Here is a 26,454-nt window from a genome sequence, read left to right as displayed (position 1 = left end):
AAATTTGAGGCCAACCTGGGATACACAAGGCCCTGGTTAAAATAGTCATTAACTGTTGGAAATAAAGACTTTGTCTTGACTGGGAATTCTATCTGTCTGTCTCTCTTTAAGAAAAAACATACTGGCATTTTTTCCCCTAAATAAAGAGGTTTCTGGAGTAAATACCCATTTAGGGGCTAGTGAGATGATCAGTGGGAAACCGCCCTCAAGCCTGAGTTTGATCCCTGGGCCCTGGGGGTGGGGGTGGGGCAGAAAGGGGTAGAAGAGGTGTGAGCATGAGAACACATCCAGGAGAGCAGTCCCCAGTCCATTTGTCCTATAGCTCATCTTTCCTCCATGGGTTTTAGTACAACTCACAAGTCCTATGTCTGCAATGGGCAAGCCTGGAGCCAGGCTAAGTGTATCAGTTACTTCTCTGTTGCTGTGATAAAGCACCTTGACTCAGGCATCCTATAGAAGAGATGGTGTATTTGATGGCAGGGAAGCATAGCAGCACACTGCAGGTGTACAGCTGGATGCTGAGAGCTCATATCTTGAACTGTAAGCATGAGGCAAAGAAAGCAGACAGGGAGTAGGGAGAGGAACTGCACTCTCAAAACCCAGCCCTAATGGCATGTCTCTAAGCACTGGGGAGGTACAGGCAGCAAATTTCTGTAAGTTCAAGGACAGGCTGTTCTACATAGACAGTTCTGTGCTGCACTGTGCAATTTTGCCTTAAAAAAAAACCAGCAATGGCCTCTCCCGTTCTGTATTGATGATATCATTAAAATTATCTTTCCTTTGCAGCTTTTCAATCTTTAAGTCATTTTAGAGTCCCATAGAAAGTCCAAAAACAGCACAGAGAATTTCCACGTTGGCTTTTCTTAGCTTCTCTTAATAACATTTTTTTATAATCTTACATGGATTAAGATCAGGAAATTGATGTTGATGTAATACTGAACTACAGACAGTATTCATACTTCCTTGGTCGTTTTATGGTACAGTATATGACACATCTGTATTTCTACAATAGTCTGTCAGCTGGGCAGTTTGTGTAATTATAGTCACATCATTTCCTTCCCAAATAAATGTTATTGTTTGTTTGTTATTGTCTGGTGTGTATAACAAGGGGACGTGATGTCATGGCATGTGGGGGGCTGAGGATAACGGGGTGAAGTTGGCTTTTCCCTTCCCCCTCCACTTGGACAACGAGAATTGAACTCAGGTCTCCAGGCTTGCCTGGAAAACGCCTTTACTCACTGAGCCATCTTGCCACCCCTCAAACTTAAAAAACAAAAACAAAAACAAAACAAACTTATTTATTTATTTATGTTTACTTTTGCTTAGTAACATTTTAAAATGTGCAGAAAAATACAGACAATAATGTGATGGGCCTGAGGGAGTCCAACTTTCTAACTCTAGACTTAAGAAATATCAACACTTTGACACATGCTTTACAATTGTTCTAAAGAATAAAACATTAAATATACAGTAAACATCTCAACTGAACTATTTTTCTGGCTCTCTTCCTTCCATGGTTATTTCTTTGGATAAAAAAAAAAAAAAATGAAGAAAGCAAATTAAGCGAACTCACTCTGTGTTCATCCCTTACCTAAAATGTTAACTAGTGGCTGCAATAGATATGTAGCTTACATTTTTACTTATCAGTATTTTAAATTACACTGTCAAAATATTTATTGCTTTTCAAAAGTACACCAAATACTCAATAACAGTCAAGTATTTGACGCTATAAGTTGATTCTGGTGATCATAGTATATTTATACATAGTAGACATGATGAAATTAGCCTGAACAACCCATAAATGATCAGTTCCACATATGTCTATGACATAGAAATTCATATTGTATTACCTCCTAATGAAGTAAGCCACTTATAGATATTCATATTGATTTGTCTACTGACTATATATTGACAATTTTATTGAAAGGCTATAGGATGGACAACCTGCCATAACCTGTAATCCACAATGACAACCCTGCAAGCTAAGACCAGAAATTCAGAGACAAACCTTAAAACCTGATACTGCTTCAGAATATTTAAACCTCTTTTTGCACATCCAGGCAAGCCATAGCCTCACAAATCACTTGTGTCCTGTCCCTGCTCTGTCCTCACTGACCCCACAGCTGACCCAGGATACTTGTCAATGTCACTTTCCTGATCCAGGCTTTATCTGGTTTTCCACTTTCAGGCCATCTCCCTCCTCATCTTTATTCTTGATTTGGTCTAAACACTCTCTCAGCAGGTATGATCCTTTCTCTGTAGAAGGAAGACACTGAGAACTTGGGAGAGTCAACTCCAACACTCTCTCTGGAAGACTGAGAGAAGAGAAACAGCAAATATTTTCATGATGACTTTTAAAAGGCAGTTTCATATATGCATAATTCCCACACAGGGCATGTCCCTGTGCTTTGCAGTGTGCCCACAGGGGCGTGTAGCCATCAGAACTAACTTCAGAGCATTTCATCACTCCACTGACACAGAAGACCCTCCATTCCCTTCTTCTATGCCTCCTACTTCCAGCTCTGGTGACCAGTAATTTGCTTTTTGTCTCTATGGATTTACCTATTTGAGATTTTATTTTTTTCAGTGCCAGGGATTGAGCCAGGGCCTAATACATGTGAGGCAAGTGCTCCACCACAGAGCTACAGCCCCAGCCCTGCTCTGGACATGATATGAATGTGAGTAATTACATTGTTGTGAGTAGCTTCCTCTTTTTCCATAACATTTTTGAAGTGAATCTGTGTTGTAACATGTATAGTCCTTTGAGTGGCATAATAACATTCAATTGCATGACATAATTTTTTTTGCTCATTGTGTGATGAACATTTGGGATCTTTCTGCTTTGGGGCTGTCACGGACAGTGCTCCTGTGGATATTGTTTTGTGGGTCTCTGTGTGGTCACATGTTCATTTCTTCTGGATTGATGCTCAGGAGTAGAATGTCTGAGTCACACACTAACTCATGTTTTTGAAAAGGCATGGTAATATTTGTGTCTTCTGTGAACAAAATTTCAGCTCAGTTTTCATAGCCCATTAGCACTTTGTGGCTTGCACTTGAAAAGAAATATTTAGATATTTAGAAACCCCTCAGGGTGTGTTAGGAGCTACATGCAATTTTCTTTTGTATCATACATTTATTTGCACATTGTAGGATTATTTTTTTTAGAAGCCTGGACATTTCTAGGAAGCTATAAACCAATGCTGTGTTGACACTTGCTATTCCGTAGTGTGACCTGGGCTACTGCAGATCTCTGGGTCATCACTGCTACAGCTACTATCTCTACAGCAAACCGTGTTCTTACCTTGGTAATAAAGGAAAAGGGAGGTGAGCAGGTAAGGGCTGAGCTCCTCCAGATGAGCGCAGAAGGCACAGAAAGCACCCGGACCTTTGGAGAAGAGCTTCAGGAAAAAGCACTCCACTCTTGCCTGGTAGTGATCCTGATTGAGGATCTCTCTGTACTCTTTTAGGGAGAACACACCATCGTACACCAAGTAGGGAAGCACTCGGGCCAGGCGGAAGTCCTTCAGCATCTGCTCTTTGTACCTCGTCAGTGTCTCTGCAAGCCACTGACTCCTCTTCTCCTTCTCCCTCTGTGTCCTTGTTTCACAGGAATAAAACCAAGAGTTAGCTCCTCGCTCCAACATGCTGGGCCCTGTAGTGCTGGAGACAGGGCTCCCTTCTGGTGGCTGCTGCTCTGAGGCCTTGCCAGCAGGATCTACACACTTAGACACAAGGGAGCAGAGGCTGCCTGCTGTCTGGACTTATTAGAGGTCTTCAGGGCGAAGGGTTGCATAGGATTAACCCCAGGACAGTCTTGGCCCAAGAGGATTGTGCTACATTCTCTAACTCCTAACCCCTTGCAACAGGCAACTTCAAAAAATAGATAAGAGGCAGCCTAGCTGAAGTCCACTCAATTTACAATCTCCTCTTCACCCCCAAATAACCATCTTCCTAACACTTCACTCTCCAGATGATTCTTTTAGGCATAAGGAATCTTCCATGCTCATAGCTGAACTTGAATCACAGTATTGGTAGCTGTATTGAGAACTACTCTGCTGTCTGTATGTGGAAGGTGCACTCCCCACCGCCCATTCTGATGCCTGCAGCCTCCTTGCAGTAAAGCTGTAAGGATTTACAGGCGAGGAGTCCAGGCTAGTTGTTTAACAGCCTCTCTCCCTTTTAGGAAACCAAATCCTACATGATGCTTTTTTTTTTTTTTTGAAAGAGCATAGTCCTTTTGTTTTTAAAAGAACTCTAAAAGCGTCAAAGTCATCCTTTGACTAAGTAGCACAGTCCCATACAGGACCCCTCTCCCCTGATCCAAGCCTAGTGTCCATTTAATGAAACCAGATTAGACTGGATTAATGCTGGCTCGGGAGAAGCTGCTGCCACAAACAATGTGTCACTCAAGATTGTGGGGCTATAATACAGTTGCGCCCAGCTTACCTTCATGTTTGCACCCACTTGGAAACACTCTGTCCCTGGGGTCACCTCAGGTCAGCACCCTGGATGGCTGTTTCTTTCAGACAGGGACTCTTGTCCGAATTCTCTGCGGGCATATAGACAATTGAGCCACAGTAAGAGGACTTTTCCGCCATTCTTGGCTCCCAGATGACCATGAACCTGTCATGAGGAGTGATCTGAAGCTCCAGTGTTGCAGGCTTTTTCAGGGAACTGGGGACAGTAATATTCTTACTGGTTTAGGTTGTAGAAGAAATTAGATCTTTCTCTGTATCGTACATGTGGAAGATTTGCTTGGCAGGAAATTTGAAATCACTTGAGTGATCGGAAGGTTCACAAGGAAAGACTTTGCTTGGGTAGGCTTCGACTTCATGGTGACCTTGGTTTCTCATAGTAAGATATTTCGCCATGCTGACTCTGGAGAGATTGCCCCTCCTAGATTAGTCAACCCCTGGAGATAGCAAAAGAACTCTCAAGAGAGTTCCGTTTATTACGAGCAAACCCAGCAATCCAGAGCATGCCTTTAGTCACTGCTTTACCAGGCTGTCATACTTAGGGGTCCTTGCTCATCTACCCTTATCACCTTAGGATCGGGTACCAGACATGAGGAACAGCCCTATACTTATCCCAAAAGCCCTAAAATTATTCAAACCTGCCAATCCTAAGGGGAATATCTTGCCTCCAATGTTGCCGTGGAAACCACAATAATGGTTCTAGCTGGATCTTCATCCTCTTGCCTCCTTCCCTCCCTCCCTCCAGCTGGGCTGTACTTTCTCTGGCGGGCTTCCCAATATCGTTGTCTACCAATCTGTTGGCTGTACATTATCTGAGTAATAATAAAAACTACACTTAATAAAGATATATTGAAAGTATAAAGAAGGGCTGGGCTGAGGCGATATGGTAAATGCTGGTGCGCTTCAGAGTCAGGGCGAGGAAGTCAGAATCCCAGCTATGTTCTTAGCACCAGCAATTTCCCTAACTGGACTCCTCATTGAAACTTCTGGGAGAAATGTTGCCACCTTGTGGTACTCTGTGGCCATTGCTCTCCTAGGTTTGCTGTTAGTTTTTTTTTTTTTTTTTGGTTTGTTTTTGTTTTTGTGTTTTGTTTTTTGTTTTTGTTTTTTTTTTTAGCAATGATTTGTAGCTGTCTTGTATTCCCAGCAAAGTAAAGCCAAAAAGTACAGCCTCTCCACATCCCTCTCTGCAAGTGACCTCACTCGATGTCCACATCCCTGCCCACAGCTGTCTCACGTGTTGGCAACATCTCCCAGCAGAGAGTGCATTGTTCCAGTGAGATCACTCTCCAGGGCTCTGGCACAAGCCGCTTCACCCTGTATTGTGCGGTCCATGTGTTTTAAAGAATGGGCAAGAACAATTGCCCACCATTGTACTGTCATAAAGAACTGCTTCACTGTCCTAGACACCTCTTCTCTCCTTTCACCCTCCACCCCCCACCCCCAGACCCCCTTGGCACACATCTTTTGTTGCAGGCCAATTTTTACTCAAAGCCTTTCCTCGGCGACCCATTTTATTTGTGTTAGGTACATAATAGAGGACAATGACAGATAGTCACCCTCCCTAGGGTGCAGGTAGGGTCAGGTAAAAATCAAGGAAGCAAATTTAAGGACTCATGATACCACACAGCTGGAAAGATACGGGTAAAGACTGTGGGCGGGGCTACCTCAAAGAGAGTGGGGAGTGGCATATCTAAGCTAAAGCCTTTAGGATGAAAATAGATTAGATACTGGGTTGGAAAGATGGCTCAGTGTGTAAAGGTGTTTGATGCCAAGGCTGATGGCCCAAGCTTAATAAAGGACCTAGATGGTAAAAGGAGGGAACTGTTTGCTGATGTTCTCTGATTTCCATATGCAATGTACACACACACACACACAGAGTTTTAATGAGGTTGAAAAAGAAGTCAGATAATATTAATGAGCAACTGGAAAGAACAGAGTGTGAGAGCTTGATGAATTAGCACAAGGGGCTTTAGGGTGCAGGCCATAAGGCAGTGTTAGGGAGCATTGGGTCTTGCTGGCTTGCCTATGGGGGATTATTTTGATTAGGCTCCTTGGTGTGAGAAAAACCTGTTCCCCGTGGGCGGCCTCATTTTCTGTCCTGAGAGCCTAGATTGTATAAAAACAGAGAAAGTGAGCTGAGCACAGACATCCATCACTCTCTGACCAGCTTCCTTCAGCTTTGGATACCAGGATGTCTCCACCACAGTGTGCCTTTGAACTGTGAGCCAAAATGAACCCTTCTGCCTTGAGGTGCCTCTGCAGCCTGTTGATTTTATCACAATATCACCAGAGGAATTAACGAGCTTCATTTGCAAAGGAAAACTCCTGAATCCTCTATTCACTGAATAATATAGGAAGATAGACAGTTTAAGAAGTGTCCTGGATGGGTATGGCCCTCATGCCTCACTGGACAACGACAGGGGGACTGGAGCCATTACAAGGTCCCCTTCAATTACTGGAGGTCAGGCCTCTGTCCTCGCCTTTGCAAGATTAGAATCACCACAGCCCTTCTATACTTAGAGAAGGGAGAAGATATCAGGGGCAGCCCTGTTTATACACTGAAGGCCTAAAATCAGCCATAGGCCTAAAATCAGCAATAGGCCTGTCATATATGTATACTAACACCAAGTCTTGGGTCTCTGTGGAAAAACATTGAAACAGATGGCTATAAGCTAATTGTAAACAGGCAGTTTTCGTGGAAATTTACCAGCCTGAATAGTCATAGACCTTGTAAATATGTAGCCTTGGCAGACAATACCAACTTAGATAAGGACAAGTGAATCATAGGCAGAGTCATAGTGATCTGTCCCCTGAACCTTCACCCAGCCAATACCCAGTTCTGAAAGATATCTGTACTCCCCCTGAACACCCACGCTCCAGTGTCATCCCCTTCCCCACGTCCTGCCTTTCTGTGTTTATAAACCCTGTGTGAATGAATTACGATCTGAAAAAAATAAATAAATTATTAAAAAAAAAAAAGAAGTGTCCTGGATAGTTTTATGTCAACTTGAAAAAAACTAGAGTTATTTGAGACGAGGGAGCCTCTACTGAGCAAATGCCTCCAGGAGACAGGGCTGTAGGCAGGCCTGTAGGGCATTTTTATAATTTGTGATTGATGGGGAAGGGTCCATCCCATTGTGGGTGGTGCCAGCCCTGGGTTTGTAGTCCTGGGTAGTCCTCCAAGGCCTCTGCATCAGCTCCTCCCTCCAGGTTTTTGCTCCCATTTGAGTTCCTTTCCTTCCCTTCAGTGATGAACAAAGATACATGGAAGTGTAATCCAAATAAACCCTTTACCCCGCCAATTTGCTTTTGATCATGTCATCACAGCCATAGTAACCTTAACTAAGATGAGAAGCCTTCGTTTGATGCTACTGCCTTACCTTCCCCATACCATCTGTTCACTCTCCTAAAATTTCCTTTACTGAAGCTTTTGGACATGTTACATAATGACAAGCTAGAACTTCCCAGCCTGTTTTTGTAAGGCCTTCAGATAGTATCTTATCTAACTCTCTTCCTTTGCTTTCTATTGCTGTGATACAATGTTCTGACCAAAAGCAACTTAGGAGGAAAGTGAAGTCAGAGCAAGAACTCAAGACCGAACCTGGGAGCAGAAGCTGAAGCCGAAGCCGTACAGTAAGATTGCTCATTGGCTCGCTCCTCCTGACACGCTCAGCTTCCTTTTTTTTATACAACTGAGGACCACCTGGCAAGGGATGGCATTACAGAGTTTTTACCCCATCCAGGATTCAGTTTAGAGTTAGATGTTGCGTTTGATTGTCATGACAACAGTTTTCTTTAATTTGGAACACTTCTATGGGCTTAGTATTTTATGACATTAATATTTTTTTAATTTAAGATGCTTATTTATTTTTTATTATATCAGGTTAACTGTTTTGCTTGCTGATTTCCTGTTTAGCCCTTGACATTGCTTTATGAGCTAAGCTCTGCTTCTTTTGGGGGGTTTCAAAGAATTATTTGTATTAATATGTGAATAATTATATTTTCAGTGGCTTATAATTCATTATGGTACTTAATTACTTTTATGTTCAAATGGCCCCAGATTGGTTAGTCAAAGTCCTTTGAGCTGGTTCCTGTCTCCCTGTGACATATCGTTGTCATGTGAGTGAGTAGCCCTCCCCTAGTCTCCACAGGAAGACAGGCTCCTCCAGTCTTATCTTAAGCCTCCATGCCCGGACGTTGACACAGCCCTCCATCCCAGGAGCTCCTTCTCCTCTACTGTGGAGAGGTGGGAGGGAGCAAGTCCTCCATGGTAGATGTCTTAACTGCCACTTTGTATCTACTTCTTCATTGGTCTCCCTACATAATATCTCTCTTCTACAGCGAGAATGTCGGATCTCAAATCAATACACCCTGCATCGGTCCATTGAGCTTATTTGTCCTGAAATGACATTAATATTTCTTCACAGTGTTTCCACCTTTGCACTGCCAAGACCGTTTGAAGTCACTCATTCTTTCTCCCTCTCTACTGTCTTCTATTTGGATGGTGCTCATTGGAATTTACATTTGCTTCCATCTTCTCTCAAATGTGTCTAGTGCTTTATCAGTTGTAAATACATACGCTACTTATTTACAGGCCTTCAAAAGTCAATGCATCAAAAGAATGTAGGGAGAGAAGGGTGGTTCTCTGGGTCCTTCCCACCGGTTTCTCCTCTCCTGGTCCTTTGTGGATATCTCATTTCCTTGCTTGCTGGTCTACGCTTCTGATTCTCTCTGTGCTGATAAGCAGATGAGAACACGCTTTACTTTCTCTTCTTTCTTGCACAACATGGAACATGTCATTGACTCCTTTTCACGTCACATATGACTGCATACCAATTTACAGAGATCTCCCTAATGGCATTTAAACAGCTACATGGTATTCCATTGGGTCCATGTATTAAACTGATGAAACCAGCATCCTATGCAATTTTACAAACACACACACATACACACACACACACACACACACACAGAGAGAGAGAGAGAGAGAGAGAGAGAGACCCTTGAGTTAAATTATTTTCTACAAATGCAGTTTTGTGTTCTTAGAAATGTATCTTCAGAATACATTTCCAGCAGTGAGACTGCTGGGTTGGAAGAGACATGTATACAATAGGCCCTCCATTTCTATTTATTCTGTTCCTGAAGGTTCAACAGACCACAGACTGAAAGTGTCTGGGAAGAATCACAGCTACACAGCCTGTAGTCTTCTCTTCTCACTCCTTCCTACACAGCATTAAAACACACACAGCATCTACACTGTATTAGGTGCTGTACATCACCAGAGGTGAAGTAAGGAATACAGGATGGTGTGGCTAAGTTAAACACAAGAATTTGGACATGTTATGTAAAAGACTGAAGCATCTATGGGATATCTTTGGGGAAGAACTCTTCCCAATAAACCAATTACCGATAGATACTGGGGGACGACTACATGTGGTTTTATATGATATTCTCCTTGGTTTATCTTGCTGGCCCTTTACTAGAGTTTTGAATTGATAACTTTCATTCTTTTGTTTTTATCAATGTATATGTTAGCTATGATATGTTCTCAAATTCATGTACTCCTAACATTTATAGTACTTTATTATTCTCATTTAAAATTCTGTACCTCTGCTCCCTCTTGCGGCACTATGGTGTGTGTGCGTGCGTGCGTGCGTGTGTATGTGTGCAGATGTGTGTGCATGTGTGAGTGCATGTGTGTGTGTGCAAATATACGTTGCGCCTGCCCGTGAGTGTGCAGATGCATCTGCCTATGTGTGTATTTCCATGCAGAGGTCAAAGGACAGCTTTGAGTGTTGTTCCTCAGGAGCCCACTGCCTTGTTTTTGAAATAAAGACTTTCGCTAAAACCTGGACTCTTCATTTAGGATAAACTGGCTGGCCAGCAAGCCCCAGGAACACACCTGTCTCTGTCTATCAGTGTAGTGTTAGAATTAACTACAGGTACACAGCACCACAGGGTGCTGGGGATCAAATTCTGGTCCTCATGCTTGCAAGGCCAGCACGTCACCAACTGAGCCATCCTAATCTCTCTGTTTCTCCGTTTCCCGTCTTCCCTTCTGCTTTCCTTTCCTTTCTTTCTTCCTTCCTCTCTCTCTCTCTCTCTCTCTCTCTCTCTCTCTCTTTCTTTATTTCTTTTTTTTTTTGTAAATCTTGACAGGATCTGGCTTTGAGATGATGGCTACCCCACCTACCACTACCCCTGCTTCCACCTCTGGGAGTGCTGTACAGGTGTGCACCATCACACCCAGCCGTGCCTCTTCTTGCCCCAGAAGTTTACTAGGTCGTCTTCAGTTTCCTCATGGAAGACAATGGCATCTCTTGCTGGGAGTGGTTTGTGATTCTGACTAACTTAACTACTCAGCTCCTTCCACCGAGTTCTCCAGAGTAAAATTTATCCACCTGTCTGTCTGCCTTGTGGACATCACCCAGATTTACTTCATTTCTCAGAGTAATTTCTCACCCTTGAACTACTCCACCTCAAGATAAACCCCATTTTGGAACTCTTGTGGCATTCATTGCCTGTATCACATCATGAGATATGTTTGACTAAACGTTACTCTCTGTGCCTTAATTTCTACATTATACTCAGATATAATGGTATCATCTCTTGTGATGAAGATTTAAGGAGTGACTATTTACAAATAGTTTTGCACATGTCTTGGCACGTTCTAGGAACTTAAGAACAGTAAAAGCCAACTTTTGTTCTTACCACAGGAAGCTTCTTGCTCATGGTTATGAAAGAAACAAAGTCATATGTGAAATTATTACTGGAGTCTTTGGAGTCAAAGCCTGGCTTCTGGAAGTCTCAATGAGATAGGCTCAGCTATTCCCCCCTGCAATATGTCAATTAAAATGACAGTTGACAGTGAAAAGCAGAGAAGGAAGATTTATTCATTGTGGCTACAATAGGAAGATGAACAGCTACAGGGGTTCAGCGACCCACCCCAAGCCCATCTTCAGGGTGCTAATATAAGGTTTAGGTCTAAGTAGAGGACTAGAAATATACATAATCAAGCGGTTCGGGTGAAGGTGTGGCTCCATCATGGGCATAGTTCCCGTCCGTCCAGCAAGGTGGTCTGATAACCTGTGAATCTTGTGAACTAACTCTTGTCCTAGGTCAATTTCTCCCCTAGGGGGCAGCAGGGCTTCAGCCTTTTCCTGCTTCAAGATGACAACTTAATTCTTTGCGGACCACTGTTTGCAAAGTCCGAAAGCACAAATGTTTCTTCTTAAAATATTCTCCTTTTCTGTCAGGACAGTTACAAACTGTTTTCTCTAGACCCAAATAGTAAGCTATGTTGTGCTGGCCAGGCTGAAGTTTTTGTAGAGCTCTTCTGTGTGACTTTGCCAAGTGCCACTGTATTTGCACAGTCTTGGCAGGAGGGTCTATTTTCAATGGCTGCTTTTCAGAACCTGTTTGCACAGTGTGGTGACTGCAAGAATTCAAGATGGGAATGAGAGAAGTTCATCAGGCTCTGCTAGCAGTTTGGACTATCTGGTCAAGAGATGCACCTCCTCTGGGCTTCAATTATCTACAGCTCCAGTTTCATCAGACTGAGCACTCTTCCAGTAGCACCTGGACATGCCTCCAAACGCTAAAGATGCCCATCCAGTGGTCTCACTCCTACTGCCTAGGTCCAGAGCGTAAGTTCTCGATCTTGCAGTGCACCCAACTTTGGCCATGTCTCTGCCCGTGCTCCCTGCCACATTCCCCTGCACATTTTCCTTGCTTTATGTAGTATTGCTCAGCCATCCCATCGTCCCCAGCAGTGAAGTGATGCCATGCTCCAGCCCTTTCTCATCGCTTCTTCTCTGCAATGTTGCCTACCCTTGCCCCTCCCATCGCTCCTGCCTTGACCCTCGCTCATTATCCTATACCCCGCCCCCCTTCACTGCGCATCGCCTTGCCCCTGCACAGTTGCCCCGATATGGCCCCGCCTCTTGCCCGTGCATCACTCCGCCCCATGCAGGGAAACCCAGCCCCAGCCCCGCCCCTCATCCTCCAACGCCCCGCCCCGTATAGTGATGCACCCTCACTTCACCCCGCCTCCTGAGACCCTTCAGCTCCGCCCCGCCGCGTCTCCTTGTCACTCTGGCTGGGCCGGCGGGCTCAGGTGGCACAGGGAGGCTGCCATGGCGGCTCAGGCCCTGGCGGCGCAGGCCGTGGCCTCGCGCCTGCAGCGACAGGAGGAGGACATCCGCTGGCTGTGCGCGGAGGTGCAGCGCCTGAGGGACGAGCAGCTCCGCGGGCCCGAGCGGGACCAAGCCGAGGGCCCGCGCCTGACGCGCGAGGTGGCACAGCTCCGGGCAGAGAACCGCGACCTGCACCAGCGCCTGTGTGGCCTGCGGCTGCGCCTGGCGGAGCAGCGCGGCCCCGGGGCCCGGCGAGCGGTGGCACACGAGGTAACCGGGCGGCCCAGGCGCACGCACTCAGCGGATTCCAACTCTGCACCGGGCAGGGCTGTAGGGTGTGTCCCCGCGGCGCCCTGTCCTCTGCCCACAGCCTGGGGAACCGCTAGGTTTCCACCAACCTCCAAACTGACCAGCTAGTATCATTTCTCAGCTCTTCATTGGATAGACTGCGAGCAACACTTTCCCCTCCAGTAGCAGAACCGACTGAGGTGCACCCCTCTAATCCAGAACGCTGGAGGCTGAGGCAGGAGGATGGCTGAGAATTTGAGACTAGCCTGGAGTAAATATAGAGAAGCAGGCTGGCCAGGGCTATGTGAGAAGACGCTGTCTCAATTAAAACTTTTAAAAAGGCCGCTAAAGTGTTTAAGAGTCACAGTGTCCTTGGAGAAGAGGAATTAACAGTTTCTATTCTCTCTGCTGGCTGGTTCTGTGCTATCTGAAGACAGGTTATTTTTACTGCCTTGTTTTGGTGGTTTACTTTGAGGCCTATATGTGTTCTGTATATTTAGCAGAAGTGTTTGCTTACAGTATTTTCATGTTTTACAAGACTATTAAGTAACAAATTAGAAGGTAATTTTTGTAAGTTCTGAAGGCTTTCTAAAACTGAGAGTTTTTTATTTTTTATTTTTTAATTTTTTAGTTCTTTGCAAAGATGGTGCTCTGGCAACATCTAATGCAATAGTACAATGAAAGTCTGGTGGCAGCCACAATTTCCAGTGACATTATTTGTTTAAAGTTCAGGAAAGAGACACAGAGACTGTGTGTATTGCAGGAGATGGGACCCATGGCTTTGTGAATACTGGACCAGTGCTCTATTACTGAGCTACACCCCCAGTTTAAATGTGCTTGTACAAATAGGCCTGAACTCTGAAACCAGATCCCTGAGGGTTATAAGTAGATCTTGGTCCCCACAGCCCAGCAGGGACTCTCAGACAAACCGTGGCCCCTGCCCTGAGCTCCCTGGGGTTCCCTCCTTCCCTAGGTTTCTCATGTCCTGCTCTTGCCTCGTGTTTATCTTTCAGCCTCCCACTCAAAACCAAGAGAAGGACGCAAAGAAGAAGAGGCCGAAGCAGAGCGAGCCTGAGAGGGAGGTAAGTCGCTGCTGTAGAAACAACATGGAATGTTCACTGTTAAACATGGGTCTGCAGGACTTAGGATAAGAACATAATTACTGGTGAAGTTATTGTTTGGACCACATCAATAACCTCTTGACTTACAGTCAAGCTAGCCACTGGCTAAAGTGCTCTCTACTCTTTTCCTTTTCCCTTCCTTTCCCTTCCCTTCCCTTCCCTTCCCTTCCCTTCCCTTCCCTTCCCTTCCCTTCCCTTCCCTTCCCTTCCCTTCCCTTTCTCCCCCTCTCTCTTTTCTTGCCTTCTTTCTTTTCTTTTTTTTTAATTTTGTTTCTTGAAACAGGCTTTGTCTGTCCCTCTTACCTAATGCCTTCGAATATTATACCCATGGACATTCCCCTCTCCTGCTATTCACAGTCTATTTATGCAATGTTACACGCTGTCGCAAGGTTTTGGCTGTCCTGCCCACTCTCTCTGTGAACTGGCTGGCCTCAAAGTCACAGAGAACTACCTGTCAAAGGGTGTGTCACCACTGCCCACCTTCTCCACTCTTTTTAAAGTAAAATAATAGAGTTCTGATTTCATAGTTCCTCTCTCTCTCTTTCTCCTCTTCCTCCTCTTTTTCCTCCTCCTCTTCCTCCTCCTCCTCCTCCTCCTCCTCCTCCTCCTCCTCCTCCTCCTCCTCCTCTTCTTCTTCTTCTTCTCCTTTGAAATTATTAAAACAACCAGCAAGGGTTTGTAGAGACTCAGCACTTGTTAGGCACAAAGGGGGAGTAACTAGCCTCAAAGATACTAGTCTGGCTATGGAGGTCAGACAGACTAAGGACACACAACTAGAGGTAGACTGAGCCCCTGGTACAGACAGCCCCTGGTGTGCACATACATGTTCTTCATATGTGGATTTTAAAATCTGAAAATACTTGGGGGAAAATGCCCTGTACTGACTGCCTTTTTCGGTCATTATCCCCCAAACAGTACAGTATAACAGCTATCCGAGCATTGCGTTTGGTTTTTAGCCATCTAGAGATGCTTTAAAGCATATGGAGGATGTGGGAAGATGTGTTAATACTGGTGACTTTATTAAGGACCTGAGCATCCATGGGGCTCTGGGCATCCAGTTCTCAGGATAGCAAGGGTTGTCTATTAAGAAGTGCTAACTGTATAACATTATATAAGTATACAGTCAGTGGTGGGAGAGGGAGATGTCCGGGGTGGGGGTAGTATTCAGAATCATTAGGTAAGAATGGAGGGTCTCCTGGAGGGGACATCGAGGGAGGGTGAGCATGCGGAGAGGTAAAGTAGGACCCCCTGAGCAGATAGCTCAGTGGGCTGAGTCCTTAACCTTACAGTAAGCTAGGCTAATAACTTTCAGGTGAAGCAACCGAATTTTATAAAAGAGAGATTGCAGCTTTTTGAAACACTGAAGACAGATCATCAGCTGTTACCTGCTACTCAGGAAAAGAAGAACACAAACAGCGTGATTTCAGTGAGGTTAGCTGGTGGGAGGACGGTGCAAGGAGAAAGGTGGAAAACAACACCTTATCAAGTGGCCGCTGGGATTAGGTAAGAGCCCCCTCGCCGACGCCCCACCCTCACCAGGCGCATGCGCACATGCACACATACTCCCTGTGTATCTGTCTCCCTCCCTCCCCGTTTGTTTGAAGCACATATGCTCCAGTGCTAAGTAATTGTGCCAGAGCCCGTCGAAAGGTTTTATTAGATATCATTAAAAGATTTTCCTTTATTCAGCTGAGTTAAATATAATGACTATTTTACCCTGATTCCTAAGAAGACCACATAATTGAATACAGGATCACGATCTCTTCCTAGTTAAAAAGTCCGAATTTTAAAGTTCTAATAAAAATACGTACTACGAAAAAAAAAAAAAAACCTGTACCCTTAACAGTACATCCATGCTGACTTTATTTATACACCAAGTAATTTTCATGCATTTTTACAGTGTTTCAAACTGTAAGTTGAAAATGTAAGTTAACAGTGTTATCCATCACGGTCTTTTCTAGGAAATAGAGTCATTAATGAAGTCTTTCTTAGAGGTAAATTCTTCTCGTCTTATTTGCTTTCTTTTTGCTGTAATAAACACGATTACAAAAAGCAATTTTTGGAGGAAAGGGTTTATTTGGCTTCCAGGTTAGGGTCCATTATGAGGAAAGCCAAGGCAGGAACTCAAGGCAGGAAACTGGAGCCAGAAACTGAAGCAGAGGCCATGGAGGAACACTGTTTATCCTTGGCTTGCTGGCTACCTCTGTTATACAGTCCAGGCCCACCTTGGCTTGCTGGCCACCTTTTTATATAGCACAGGTTCACTTGCCCAGGGATGGCACTGGCCACAGTGGGCTGGGCCCTTCTATATCAGTAAGAAAATACTTCACAGACATGCCCAGCAGCCAGTCTGATCGAAGCAGTACCTCAAATGAGGTTCCCTCTTCCTAGGTGTGTCAAGTTGACAATGAAGGTTGTTGTTGGTGGGTATTGGAGTCTTGGAGGACACCTACCAGATTTTCAGATTCTTGTGTGTAAGATCAAAGAAATGGACCCAGGGGGCTGGAGTGATGGCTCAGCAGTTAAGAGCACTGACTGATCTTCCAGAGGTCCTGAGTTCAATTCCCAGAAACCAGGTGGGGTGGGAGGGTGGGGGGTCACAACCATCTGTAATGGAATCTGATGCCCTCTTCTGGTGTGTCTGAAGACAGCTACAGTGTATTCATATACATAAATAAATTAGTCTTTAAAAAAAAAAAGAAAGAAATGGACCCAGGACACACATGTGTATTAACAAATAGTATACTTCCAAGGATGGAGATATGGACGTAGCTGGTAGGAAGGTTAGATGTTCAGTGCCAAACAGTGTTAAAACTGGGACTTTTAAACCTGAGAATCACACACAGGCTTTTGGATCACCGAATCACTGTTTTTTCTCCATTGTAAGGAGCTGTCCTTGGTGGTGGTAGGTTAGTTGGGGTTGAGACTTTTTCTGGTCAACAGGTTTTCATATGCTAATTTATAGCCCTCACACAGCTCGCTCTGTACCCTATACTCCTGAGAACTGTGGTCAGAGGTCCTGTTGGGTAGCTGAAGGAAATGATTCACTTCCCTTAACTGCTTACACAGTGATTAGAGACAAAGACCTTCCCTAGAGGAACCAGCAAAGTCTCACCCTGGTCTAATACTGTGGAGAATATGGGGTGTAGCAAGGATTCACTGAAATCCCTGCATCACAAGGAGTCCAGTCTGGAACCCAGAAGACTCACATTTTACAAGGGGGCTACAAACAGTGTTCCAAACAAGAATAACGTGATTATGCCAACCAGTGGTCCTCAAAGCGCAAGAATCAAGAAAGCCATGGCTACAATTGGCCCCAGAGAACAATCTTTATATAGCCTTTTCCCAAGGGTGAGATCTCTTGGCTACATATCAACAATGTGGCAAAGCACAAAAGAACAATTTTAGGAAGGAATCCAGTGGTAGAATAGAGTAAAAGGAAAAAAGTGTGAAATTGTAGGCATTGAGTATATATTATATGAACAGTGACAAAAGAAAAAGAATGAAAACCCACGAATAAAGTCAGGTACAGCTAGCTACTGATAAACCAAGGATCAGCCTTGGTTTGGAGAGGGGTTCTGAGAGGAGGGGTATCTGGAAGCAGTGAAACAAACAACTCAAAGTCAAATTCTGGATCCAACCTGACAGGGCATGTTGTGCTCTGTGTTCTGTTCGAAACAGCTTTTCAGATTGCTCTCTGTGTTCTGTTCTCTCTGGGGAATCTCTGGACAGCTCTCTGTGTTCTGCTCTGCTCGAGACAGTGTTCTCTTGCTACTCTAAAAATTCTCTGGATAACACATCTCTTGCAGATCAAAAGCCCAGATTTTTATTTAAGTATCAATTCAGTCAATACCCCAGCTTCCCTTTTGATTATCCCGTGAATCAGCATCTCAGGACCCCAGCCCTTCGATTCTTAGAAAGACACAGCAAGCACAAGCACAGACAATACAATAGCCGGGTGGAATTCCGCCCTGAAATTACCATCTCTACCAAGCCTGGGCCTGGATCTAAACTCCCTCTGTCCCAGGCTGACCTTAAACTAAGGAATCTGCCTACCTTTGTATCTACCTGTTTTTGAAGCTTTCTGACACGCTGACTTATAGTGCAGCTGCCTCTGTTCCTTTAGATCTGAAAAGTTCCTTATATAATACATATCCTTATATTTTGCATAGTTGAGAAATTATATATTTTTGAACTCATGTTTTCAACATTTTTTCCCACAGCCTTAAGGGGCTATCCTGAAGGTCACAGTCTTCTACCATTTTGCTGAGACATAGACATACCCTACCCTCCTGGATTTGTGCTGTCTCTGATTATCATGGAATCATTAACCTTGGCAGACAGGACATTCCTTGAAGGAGGAATGTGAAAATATGTATACTATTATACAAAGAAGCTTTACACCCAGAGCAACCATCAACACTCCTGGAGCCTATGCCCTGCTGACTCTATTCCAGGAACAGGAAATCATGTCCTACTGTTCCGTACATGGACTTGGCACTGATAGATTTGTAAATGGGACTTATTTTTGTATTTAAGAAGTTAAAATATTCTGGAGAGATATGCTCACACCTTAATCACAGCACTTGGGAGACAGAAGTAGGTGACTCTCTGAGTTTGAGGCAAGCCTAGCTACACAGAGAAACTCTGTCTTGAAAAACCAAAAATTAAACTAACAAACAGAAAAAAGAGTCTTGTGTTCTTGAGGCTATTGAAACTCAGAAGTTTTATTCTAAAGAATTATTATTTATTGTTATTATTATTTTGATTTTCAAGACAGGGTTTTTCTGTGTAGCCCTGGATGTCCTGGAACTCAGTTTGTAGATCAGACTGGTCTACCCAAGAGATCCACCTGCCTCTGCCTCCTAAACCCAGCTTAGAGGATAAGTTTGTTTTGTCTGCATAGGGTAAACTTTTGTCTACCCAGAGAAGATACCAGCATATGTCAGAAGATATTTAAATCTTTAAGAAGGTTCATCTGCCTGTGTTACTTTGGATTTGATAGGCTGTAAGCATCTTAGATGACCACATGTTACAGAGTAGCTGGAGAGGTTAGCCATAGCTTCAGGAATATCCCCTGGCTTTTAGTGAAGACTGCCCATGTCCCTTCCATGCTGTGTTATCAGGTCACATATAGACTGATTCCCAAGGCCCCAGTGACAGAAACGGGTCCTTTGGCTTTTGGACATTTACATCTAAAACTGCACACTGGGCAAGTTCAAAACTGTGTTTATCAATGACCTTAGGCTACCCCTATATAAGTATCATAACTATAATTTTGACACCATTACGAATCGTAATTTAAATATCTGTGTTTTCCAGTGGCCTTAGGTGATCCCTGTGAAAATGTCATTAGACACCCCCCCCCAGGGGATTAAAAACCACTGCTTTAGAGATTGGAGCATAATCCCCTAATATGATTCCTCTCTTTTTATAGGGGTATTGCCCCATTTCTTATAATTCTGATGAGGGTCAATACAATTCCTAGTGCCTAGGATTTTAATTTCATTTTTTGTGCTTTCTTTATTTTTCAGAGTTTAAAAATAGCAAATGTATATGACTTTTATACATAAAATAATTGTTACAAAGTAAAGTATCTTTATCCTATTAGTTCATATCTGTACTTTTAGCTTCTTTTGAACCCTGAAATTATTTTAAGCTTTTCTAACAATGAAGCATAATATTATAAATGTTAACCTCAAGTGTGTTTTTTTTTCTCCTGCTAGTAAAGAGCTGGCTGAACATACAGTAGTTGCCAAAGTGAACGGTGTATTGTGGGACCTGGATCGCCCATTGGAAGGGGACTCCACCGTAGAGCTGCTGATGTTTGACAATGAGGAAGCCCAGGCTGTAAGTGTTTAAAAACCAACCAGCAAGAGTTGAGTCTTAATGATACAAGAATTATGGGAAGCACCATACATTGAAATCAAGGGTGATAAAACTCTTGGCCTTTCAACATTTAAAATTCCAACATGGCATTTAATGATAGCTAACAAACAAATGTAGAATGTATGGTCAGATAAGTAGACCGTGTTTATTGTCTCTTAAAATAAAATTAGTTCCTTAAGTTCAATGTTTTAGCTATTAAATTAGTGTCTCCTCAAAATCGATTCCCACTCAACTCTTAAAGTTATATACCTATAATTTAGTTATCTATAGAAGAATTTGGAAAAAAACTTTAAATACTGGTAAATGCAGTAATTTTATGATAAGTGCCACATTTTTGTGTATGTCTCCTATATGCTCACCAGCATAACTCAGAGCCTCTTTCAACTGGCTTACTGCCTCTGTAAAAACCCAGCTATGGTCAGCGGAGCACACACTGTTACACTTCCTGGGTGCTAAGAACTGTATAATTCCTGATTAATATGCCAAGGCTCTTAGCTATTTTTTGTTACAGGGTTAAAATACCATGATCAAAAGCAGTTCATGGAGGGAGAGTTTATTTGGTTTAGGGTCCAGAGGGACAGTCCAGGAGGCCTGGGGGCAGATGGCTGGAGCAAGAAGCGGGCTGATCACATTCCCACCCACGTCTCGGAAGCAGAGCGAGCAAACTAGAAACAAGGAGAGGCTATAAACTCTCAACACCTGCCCCAGTGATAGACTTCTTCAGGCAAGGCTGTATCTCCTAAAGGTTCCAACTCCCTCAAACAACACTATCAACTGAGGACTAAGTGTTCAAATACTTGACTGTAGGAAGCACAGTTCTCATTCAAACTGCTCTACCAAGTATAACCATCAAATTGTTAAGCAATGCCATATTAAGAAAACCACGTTCAAATGTGATTCTGAAAATGCAAATCTGTAACCTGTCCACTCCCTGCAATCTCCAGGCAGACGCATTTCAGTGCCATGTGTGTTACACCTCAGCACGGTCTCCATGTAGGTATTGTGCTAGAAATTCTTGACTCTAACCACCAAACTCGCTTCTTTGCTGTTTGCCCGTCTCCGTGTACCCCGCCAAATACCCAGCTCTTTCCATCCAGACCTTGGAAGGTATGCAAGCTTAGCTCTCTTCTCAGTTCTCAGCTCAGTCTTATGGACAAGCCCAATAGTCTGTGCTTTCCTAATGTATGTAGAACCTACATGTTTTTCTCCATCTCTGTGACTGCTGGCTGCGAAACCACACTTAGCTATCACCGCCCAAACTGCCTATGTAATGTTTTTGTCTGAAATCCGTCCTTACCCAGCTGTTTTAAAATATGACTTGACTGGTGTCTGCTCTAAACTCATAAAACTCAAGCTCTTGCCATGGTCTGCCTGACGCTGGTTCTTTCCTAACCCTCAGACCTTGGTAAGTTTCTCTCTTTCCATGTTCAGCCACACAGACCTTCCTCCACTGTAAATGCTGTCTTTGCCATTCCTTACTGAGCCATATCCACCTCATGGCTACCATGCACACCAAGAACCAAGGTGCGTCTAGGTAGACATACAATTGTGTGTCACCCCCCCCCCCAGTAGGCACAGCTGCCACAAGGACATAGTCTCTGTTTCTCTTACTATTTACTATATTTCTGTATATGACACATTGTTTGTCGGCCACATATCTAGATAAGGGCAATGCCTCAAAGAAGATGCAGGCAGTCAGTTATTTCAGCAGCATCCTGAGTCCAGGCGCCCTGGGCCAAGATGGCCTGCGTGTTTCCTGAGCAGCGGACCAGTAGCATACCTGGCTTCTCTACATCTATCTCTTTCTGCTCTGATTTCTCAGACCTTACTGTTAATTGTACTGTCTCCTCTTCGCTTAACAAAAGAGAAGAACATTCTGACCTAGGACTCAATTATCATTCACTTTTGGTGACTTGGTTAATTTTAACTCATAGGTAAACTAAAATTAATTCCTTATAAACTAAGCTAATTTTGTTTGTTTTAGTTACCCCTGAAATAATACCGATTCCTTGGGAATTTGAAAACAAATCAGGTTTCTGTATCTAATGGGGCTGATAGCCTGCTCTTAGACTATGGAAATCAGCCCATATATATACTCCAGGGATCTCCAGGACTCAGCAGCACTCCCTGGCATCACCTTTTCCTTCTTGAGCTTTCTTTCAGACTCTTTCAAACTTCCACAGTCATGTGCTATCCAGCATATGAAGACTTGTCCTAGGGTTACTATTGCTATGATGAAACACCATGGCCAAAAAGCAAGAGGGGAGGAAAGGGTTTACTTGGCTTATCTTTTATAATACTGTTCATCATCAGGACAGGAGCTCAAGCAGGGCAGGAACCTGGAGGCAGGAGCTGATGCAGAGGCCATGGGAGGGTGCTGCTTTCTGGTTTGCTCCTCAAGACTTGCTCATCCTGCTTTCTTATAGAACCCAGGACCAGGAATTGCAACACCCACAGTAGGCTGTGCCTTCCCTCAACAATCACTAATTAAGAAAATGCCTTACAGTTGGATCTAGGTTCTCTCCTTCCAGATAATTCTAGTTGATATGTCAAGTTTTAAGACCAACCATCACAAGACAGCTACACAGATGTGAAATCTCATTGACTTTGGTAATATCCCCAAATAGCCACTTCCCTGTCTGTACTGAGTTCAGAGAGACTGTCTTGGGGAAACACTGGGGACTGGTACTCCCCCATGCCTGTTTCCATGTGGCCAATCAGCTCAGGGTTCTGAGTGGATGGGCTGGTTCTGCATAGTCAAAGGCACGGAAGGAAAGTTAAGAAGCAACTACACTGTAGCTGTGGTGCCTGGCAGAGCCACTCTGAGCTAGACCTAAGTTGCTGGAAGTGCAGGGGAGGATGCAGGGGACATTCCCTTCAAGTGGGGGTTGAGGAATCTCTATTTTTGGTATTTATCCCCTCCATGTCCATTCACTTGTGGATGGCTGTGATAGTTTTGTAGCTAACAGCTTTCCTGTCCACTTCTTGCAGGTATACTGGCACTCCAGCGCTCACATCCTGGGGGAGGCCATGGAACTTTACTACGGAGGCCACCTGTGCTATGGCCCACCCATTGAAAATGGATTTTATTATGATATGTTCATTGAAGACAGGTAAGGCTGCCAAATGATTGTGCGTGTGTGTGTGTATCATTGTATTATAATGGTTACATATTAGTTTGGTTATTGTGTATTGTGTGATTTTCAAGTGGTTAGCCATTTGTGAAAACTCTTTTTTTCAAATGAGCTTAGAATGGAGAGTAACTTTCAACCTGGCCTTTCTTCTGCCTTGAGGGATATTGTGTGCTGTTTATCTAATATAGAACTTGCTAGACCATGGCACTTATTCGAACCAGAATTACGTGGTCCATCCTGGAGATCAGTTATCTGCTGCTGCTCATGATGATCAAGGCACTGTCAACTCCACTGAATGTCTCACACACTGAGTGCCATGTCACACTCAGTAGGTCTGTGCTTGGAGGCAGGGTGCTCTCGCTCTGCCTCACCCACCCCAGCCCTGTATCCCTCACAGTTCCTAGGGACACTGCCAAACTAAAACTCTGGGTCCTTCTAACTCTTCTATCCTCCTCAGTGTTGTCTCCTAAACACTCCTGTCTTTCTTCACTTGTGGTTTAACTCAGACTCACAGGGTCTCTTGCTTGGGCGACTATAGAACACTTTTGCCCATCACCCCCATTCTGTGTAATGACCTCTCTAACAGAGTATCTGGCATTGTGTAGCTGGGGTTTTTGTTTGTTTTTATTTTTAGTGTCGTTATTTGTTTTTGAGACAAGGTCTCACTATGTAGACCAGGCTGTTCTATAACTCAGAGAGTCTCCTACCTCTGTCTTCCACATGCTGGGATTAAAGACATGCGCCACCACATCTGTCTTATGTCGATATTTCTTACAGGCTTCCCCAGTTTGAACTATTTTTACTTGTAAGTTTAGAGGATGTTTACTTACAGTACCAATGACTATAAGTGTGTGGGTATTTTTTTGTCTTTTCCCACAAGCATCAACTGATTCTCTAGCCTTCAGGATACCAACTAAGCATTAACCCAGACCTACAGCTCAAGTCTTAGCCCTGGAAGGCTGCCACCTTGCAGATGCCACTCACAGTTGAAGCCTTCCACATGTCTGACCCACACAGCCTCTCTCTGGGTTCAGTGGTTGGTACTGGCTCATAGTGGACTATTGATTTATTATGAAGGCGGTTACAAAGGATACAGATGAGCAGCCAGGAGGGGTGTGGTGTTTCCCATCTCCCTTGGCCGGTACCACTTGCTTAGTAGCTTTTAGAGCCTAGTGGTTTTCAATAGATGGTTTGTTTGTTTGTTATAATTTATTTTTATTTTATGTATATTGGTGTTCTGCCTGCATGTTGTCTCCGTGAGGGTGTCAGATCCCCTGGAACTAGAATTACAAACAGTTATGAACTGCCATGTGGTGCTGGGAATTGAACCTGGGTCCTTTGGAAGAACAGCCAGTGCTCTTAACCACTGAGTTATCTCTCCAGTCCTCAGTGGATGTTTTGTAACATGCATGTTTGATGAAATCATTGGCCATTGATGATGGACTCATTTTCTGTCTCCTCTCCCTTTCTGGAGTGGGGTTTAGGGCTGAAGTTCCAGGTATCTAGTAATGACTTACTCTCTGGAGGGCCCCTTCATGTCACTAGTGCAATGAAGGCACAGACACTCTCTGATCACAATATTGTATCCAGTGGCCTCTCTTGTTATTGGCCTTCCATCTTCATGCAGGCAACATGAGGTTTTTTGATTATTTACCTTATGCGTGGTACTGAAGACTCAGCTGTGAATAGCCTGTCTGTCCTCATGGAGTTGATAGTTAGCTTGGGTACGATAGACAACGTACAAATAGCCAGCTGCCATCAGATGGTAATTAGTGGATGGTGGAAAAGAATCCAAGAGTATTGCAAGTAGAATGTTCTTGTGCCCATAGATTGCCAGGGAAACCAAAAATGTTAGCATGCAGGATTGGCCTCTCAATGAAAAGGACACATAACCTGTATTTTCACCCAGAAGGCTAAGAATTGGAAGTGATTAGCAGCCTGGTGGTCTATATTATCTGCAGGGCCTGGCCATATCAAGGCCAGAGATGCCTAATAGCCAAATGTCCTCTATGCTATTTGTATAACCGAGACCATACCAGATCCTTCCCTAGGCCCCTAAGCTAATATAGGTAGCCTATCTCTAAACCCATCTTCTTGGAAGAAATGACATACACTTTCAGTTGAGTTTCAATGTAATTATGCCTCTTTATGCATTGGGAATTGTATTGCACCAGGAAACTTGACCCCAAATTGAACTGTGTTTAAATACGCTGGTCAATTAACTGCCTGGAATTGGACTACCAAAGTTGGATCCCGCCCAAGTTGGGATGAACCGAGTTTTCATTCCCACTACTTCAAGAATCATTGCGCTATCTGTAGGGACCTACACACACACACACACACACACACACACACACACAGACATATATGCTGCAAGAGGCAGGTGGTTGAAAAAGCAGGGTGTCATTGAAGCAGAGGCCAGAATGGAGGGCTGAGTAAGGAGAGAACATTCCAGTCCTTTCCAGGATTGTGTGTGGCTATTTCAGGAGCAGCAAAGAAACCAATATGTCAGGGAGAGAGGAGCTTCAGCCAGGAGCAAATGAAAGTTCAGCCTTTTTGCAGAGTGTGTGTGTGTGTGTGTGTGTGTGTGTGTGTGTGTGTGTGTGACTGCAGCATGCACAAACCTTCCTTTGAGGCTAGCTCCTTCAAGCCACTGAGGGCAGGTGTATGGGAAACCCATCCTGCGGCTCTCTGAACAGCAGTGTATATGTGTCTGAAGCACCAACTCTGTTTAGAAAGCATGTCAACTAGTGGTGAAGGCCCAGGACCGAGAGGAGGGGGGATGGCATCGGGAAGAGTGTGGTGAGGCTCAGGGTCTCTTTGTTCCTTTAGAGTGGTGTCCAGCACTGAGTTGTCTGCCCTGGAGAACATATGTAAAACTATCATCAAAGAAAAGCAACTGTTTGAAAGACTGGAAGTCAGCAAGGACACTCTCCTGGAAATGTTTAAGGTAACTGGGAAAACTTAGCATAAAATCTTTTCACTAGGAATATTAAAAGTTATTAACATAGACTAGTTTTCTTCCCTCCCTGAAAATCATTGACTATTGTTCAGTAGCCAGTTGTACAGTCTGGACAGCTGTTATGAGGGTGTCAGGGTCACACACACACAGTCTAGACAGCTGTTGTGAGGATCTCAGGGTCGCACACACAGTCTGTACAGCTGTTGTGAGGGTGTCAAGGTCACATGCACAGTCTGAACAGCTGTTGTGAGGGTGTCAGGGTCACATGCACAGTCTAGATAGCTGTTGTGAGGGTGTCAGGGTCACACACACAGTCTGAACAGCTGTTGTGAGGGTGTCAGGGTCACATGCACAGTCTAGACAGCTGTTGTGAGGGTGTCAGGGTCACATACACAGTCTGGACAGCTGTTGTGAGGGTGTCAGGGTCACAGGCACAGTCTAGACAGC

General features: G+C 44.1%; 1 protein-coding gene across 1 annotated transcript in view; it reads left to right on the top strand.

The window, feature by feature from the left end:
• The first annotated feature begins 12,572 nt into the window (after nucleotides 1-12,572).
• Tarsl2 (threonyl-tRNA synthetase like 2) overlaps nucleotides 12,573-26,454 on the top strand; it is a 50,492-nt gene continuing 36,610 nt past the window's right edge. The window contains exons 1-6 of the mRNA XM_028776711.1: nucleotides 12,573-12,883; nucleotides 13,915-13,983; nucleotides 15,335-15,525; nucleotides 19,749-19,872; nucleotides 22,903-23,024; nucleotides 25,878-25,995. Coding sequence (XP_028632544.1) covers nucleotides 12,614-12,883; nucleotides 13,915-13,983; nucleotides 15,335-15,525; nucleotides 19,749-19,872; nucleotides 22,903-23,024; nucleotides 25,878-25,995 — 894 coding nt within the window. The 5' untranslated portion in view covers nucleotides 12,573-12,613. The remainder of the gene's footprint in view (nucleotides 12,884-13,914; nucleotides 13,984-15,334; nucleotides 15,526-19,748; nucleotides 19,873-22,902; nucleotides 23,025-25,877; nucleotides 25,996-26,454) is intronic.

The sequence above is a fragment of the Grammomys surdaster genome, unplaced genomic scaffold, assembly GCF_004785775.1.
Source record: "Grammomys surdaster isolate TR1022 unplaced genomic scaffold, NIH_TR_1.0 271, whole genome shotgun sequence".
Classification (NCBI taxonomy): domain Eukaryota; kingdom Metazoa; phylum Chordata; class Mammalia; order Rodentia; family Muridae; genus Grammomys; species Grammomys surdaster.
The sequence above is the reverse complement of the archived record's forward strand: the minus strand, read 5'-3'. Positions and strand labels throughout refer to the sequence as shown.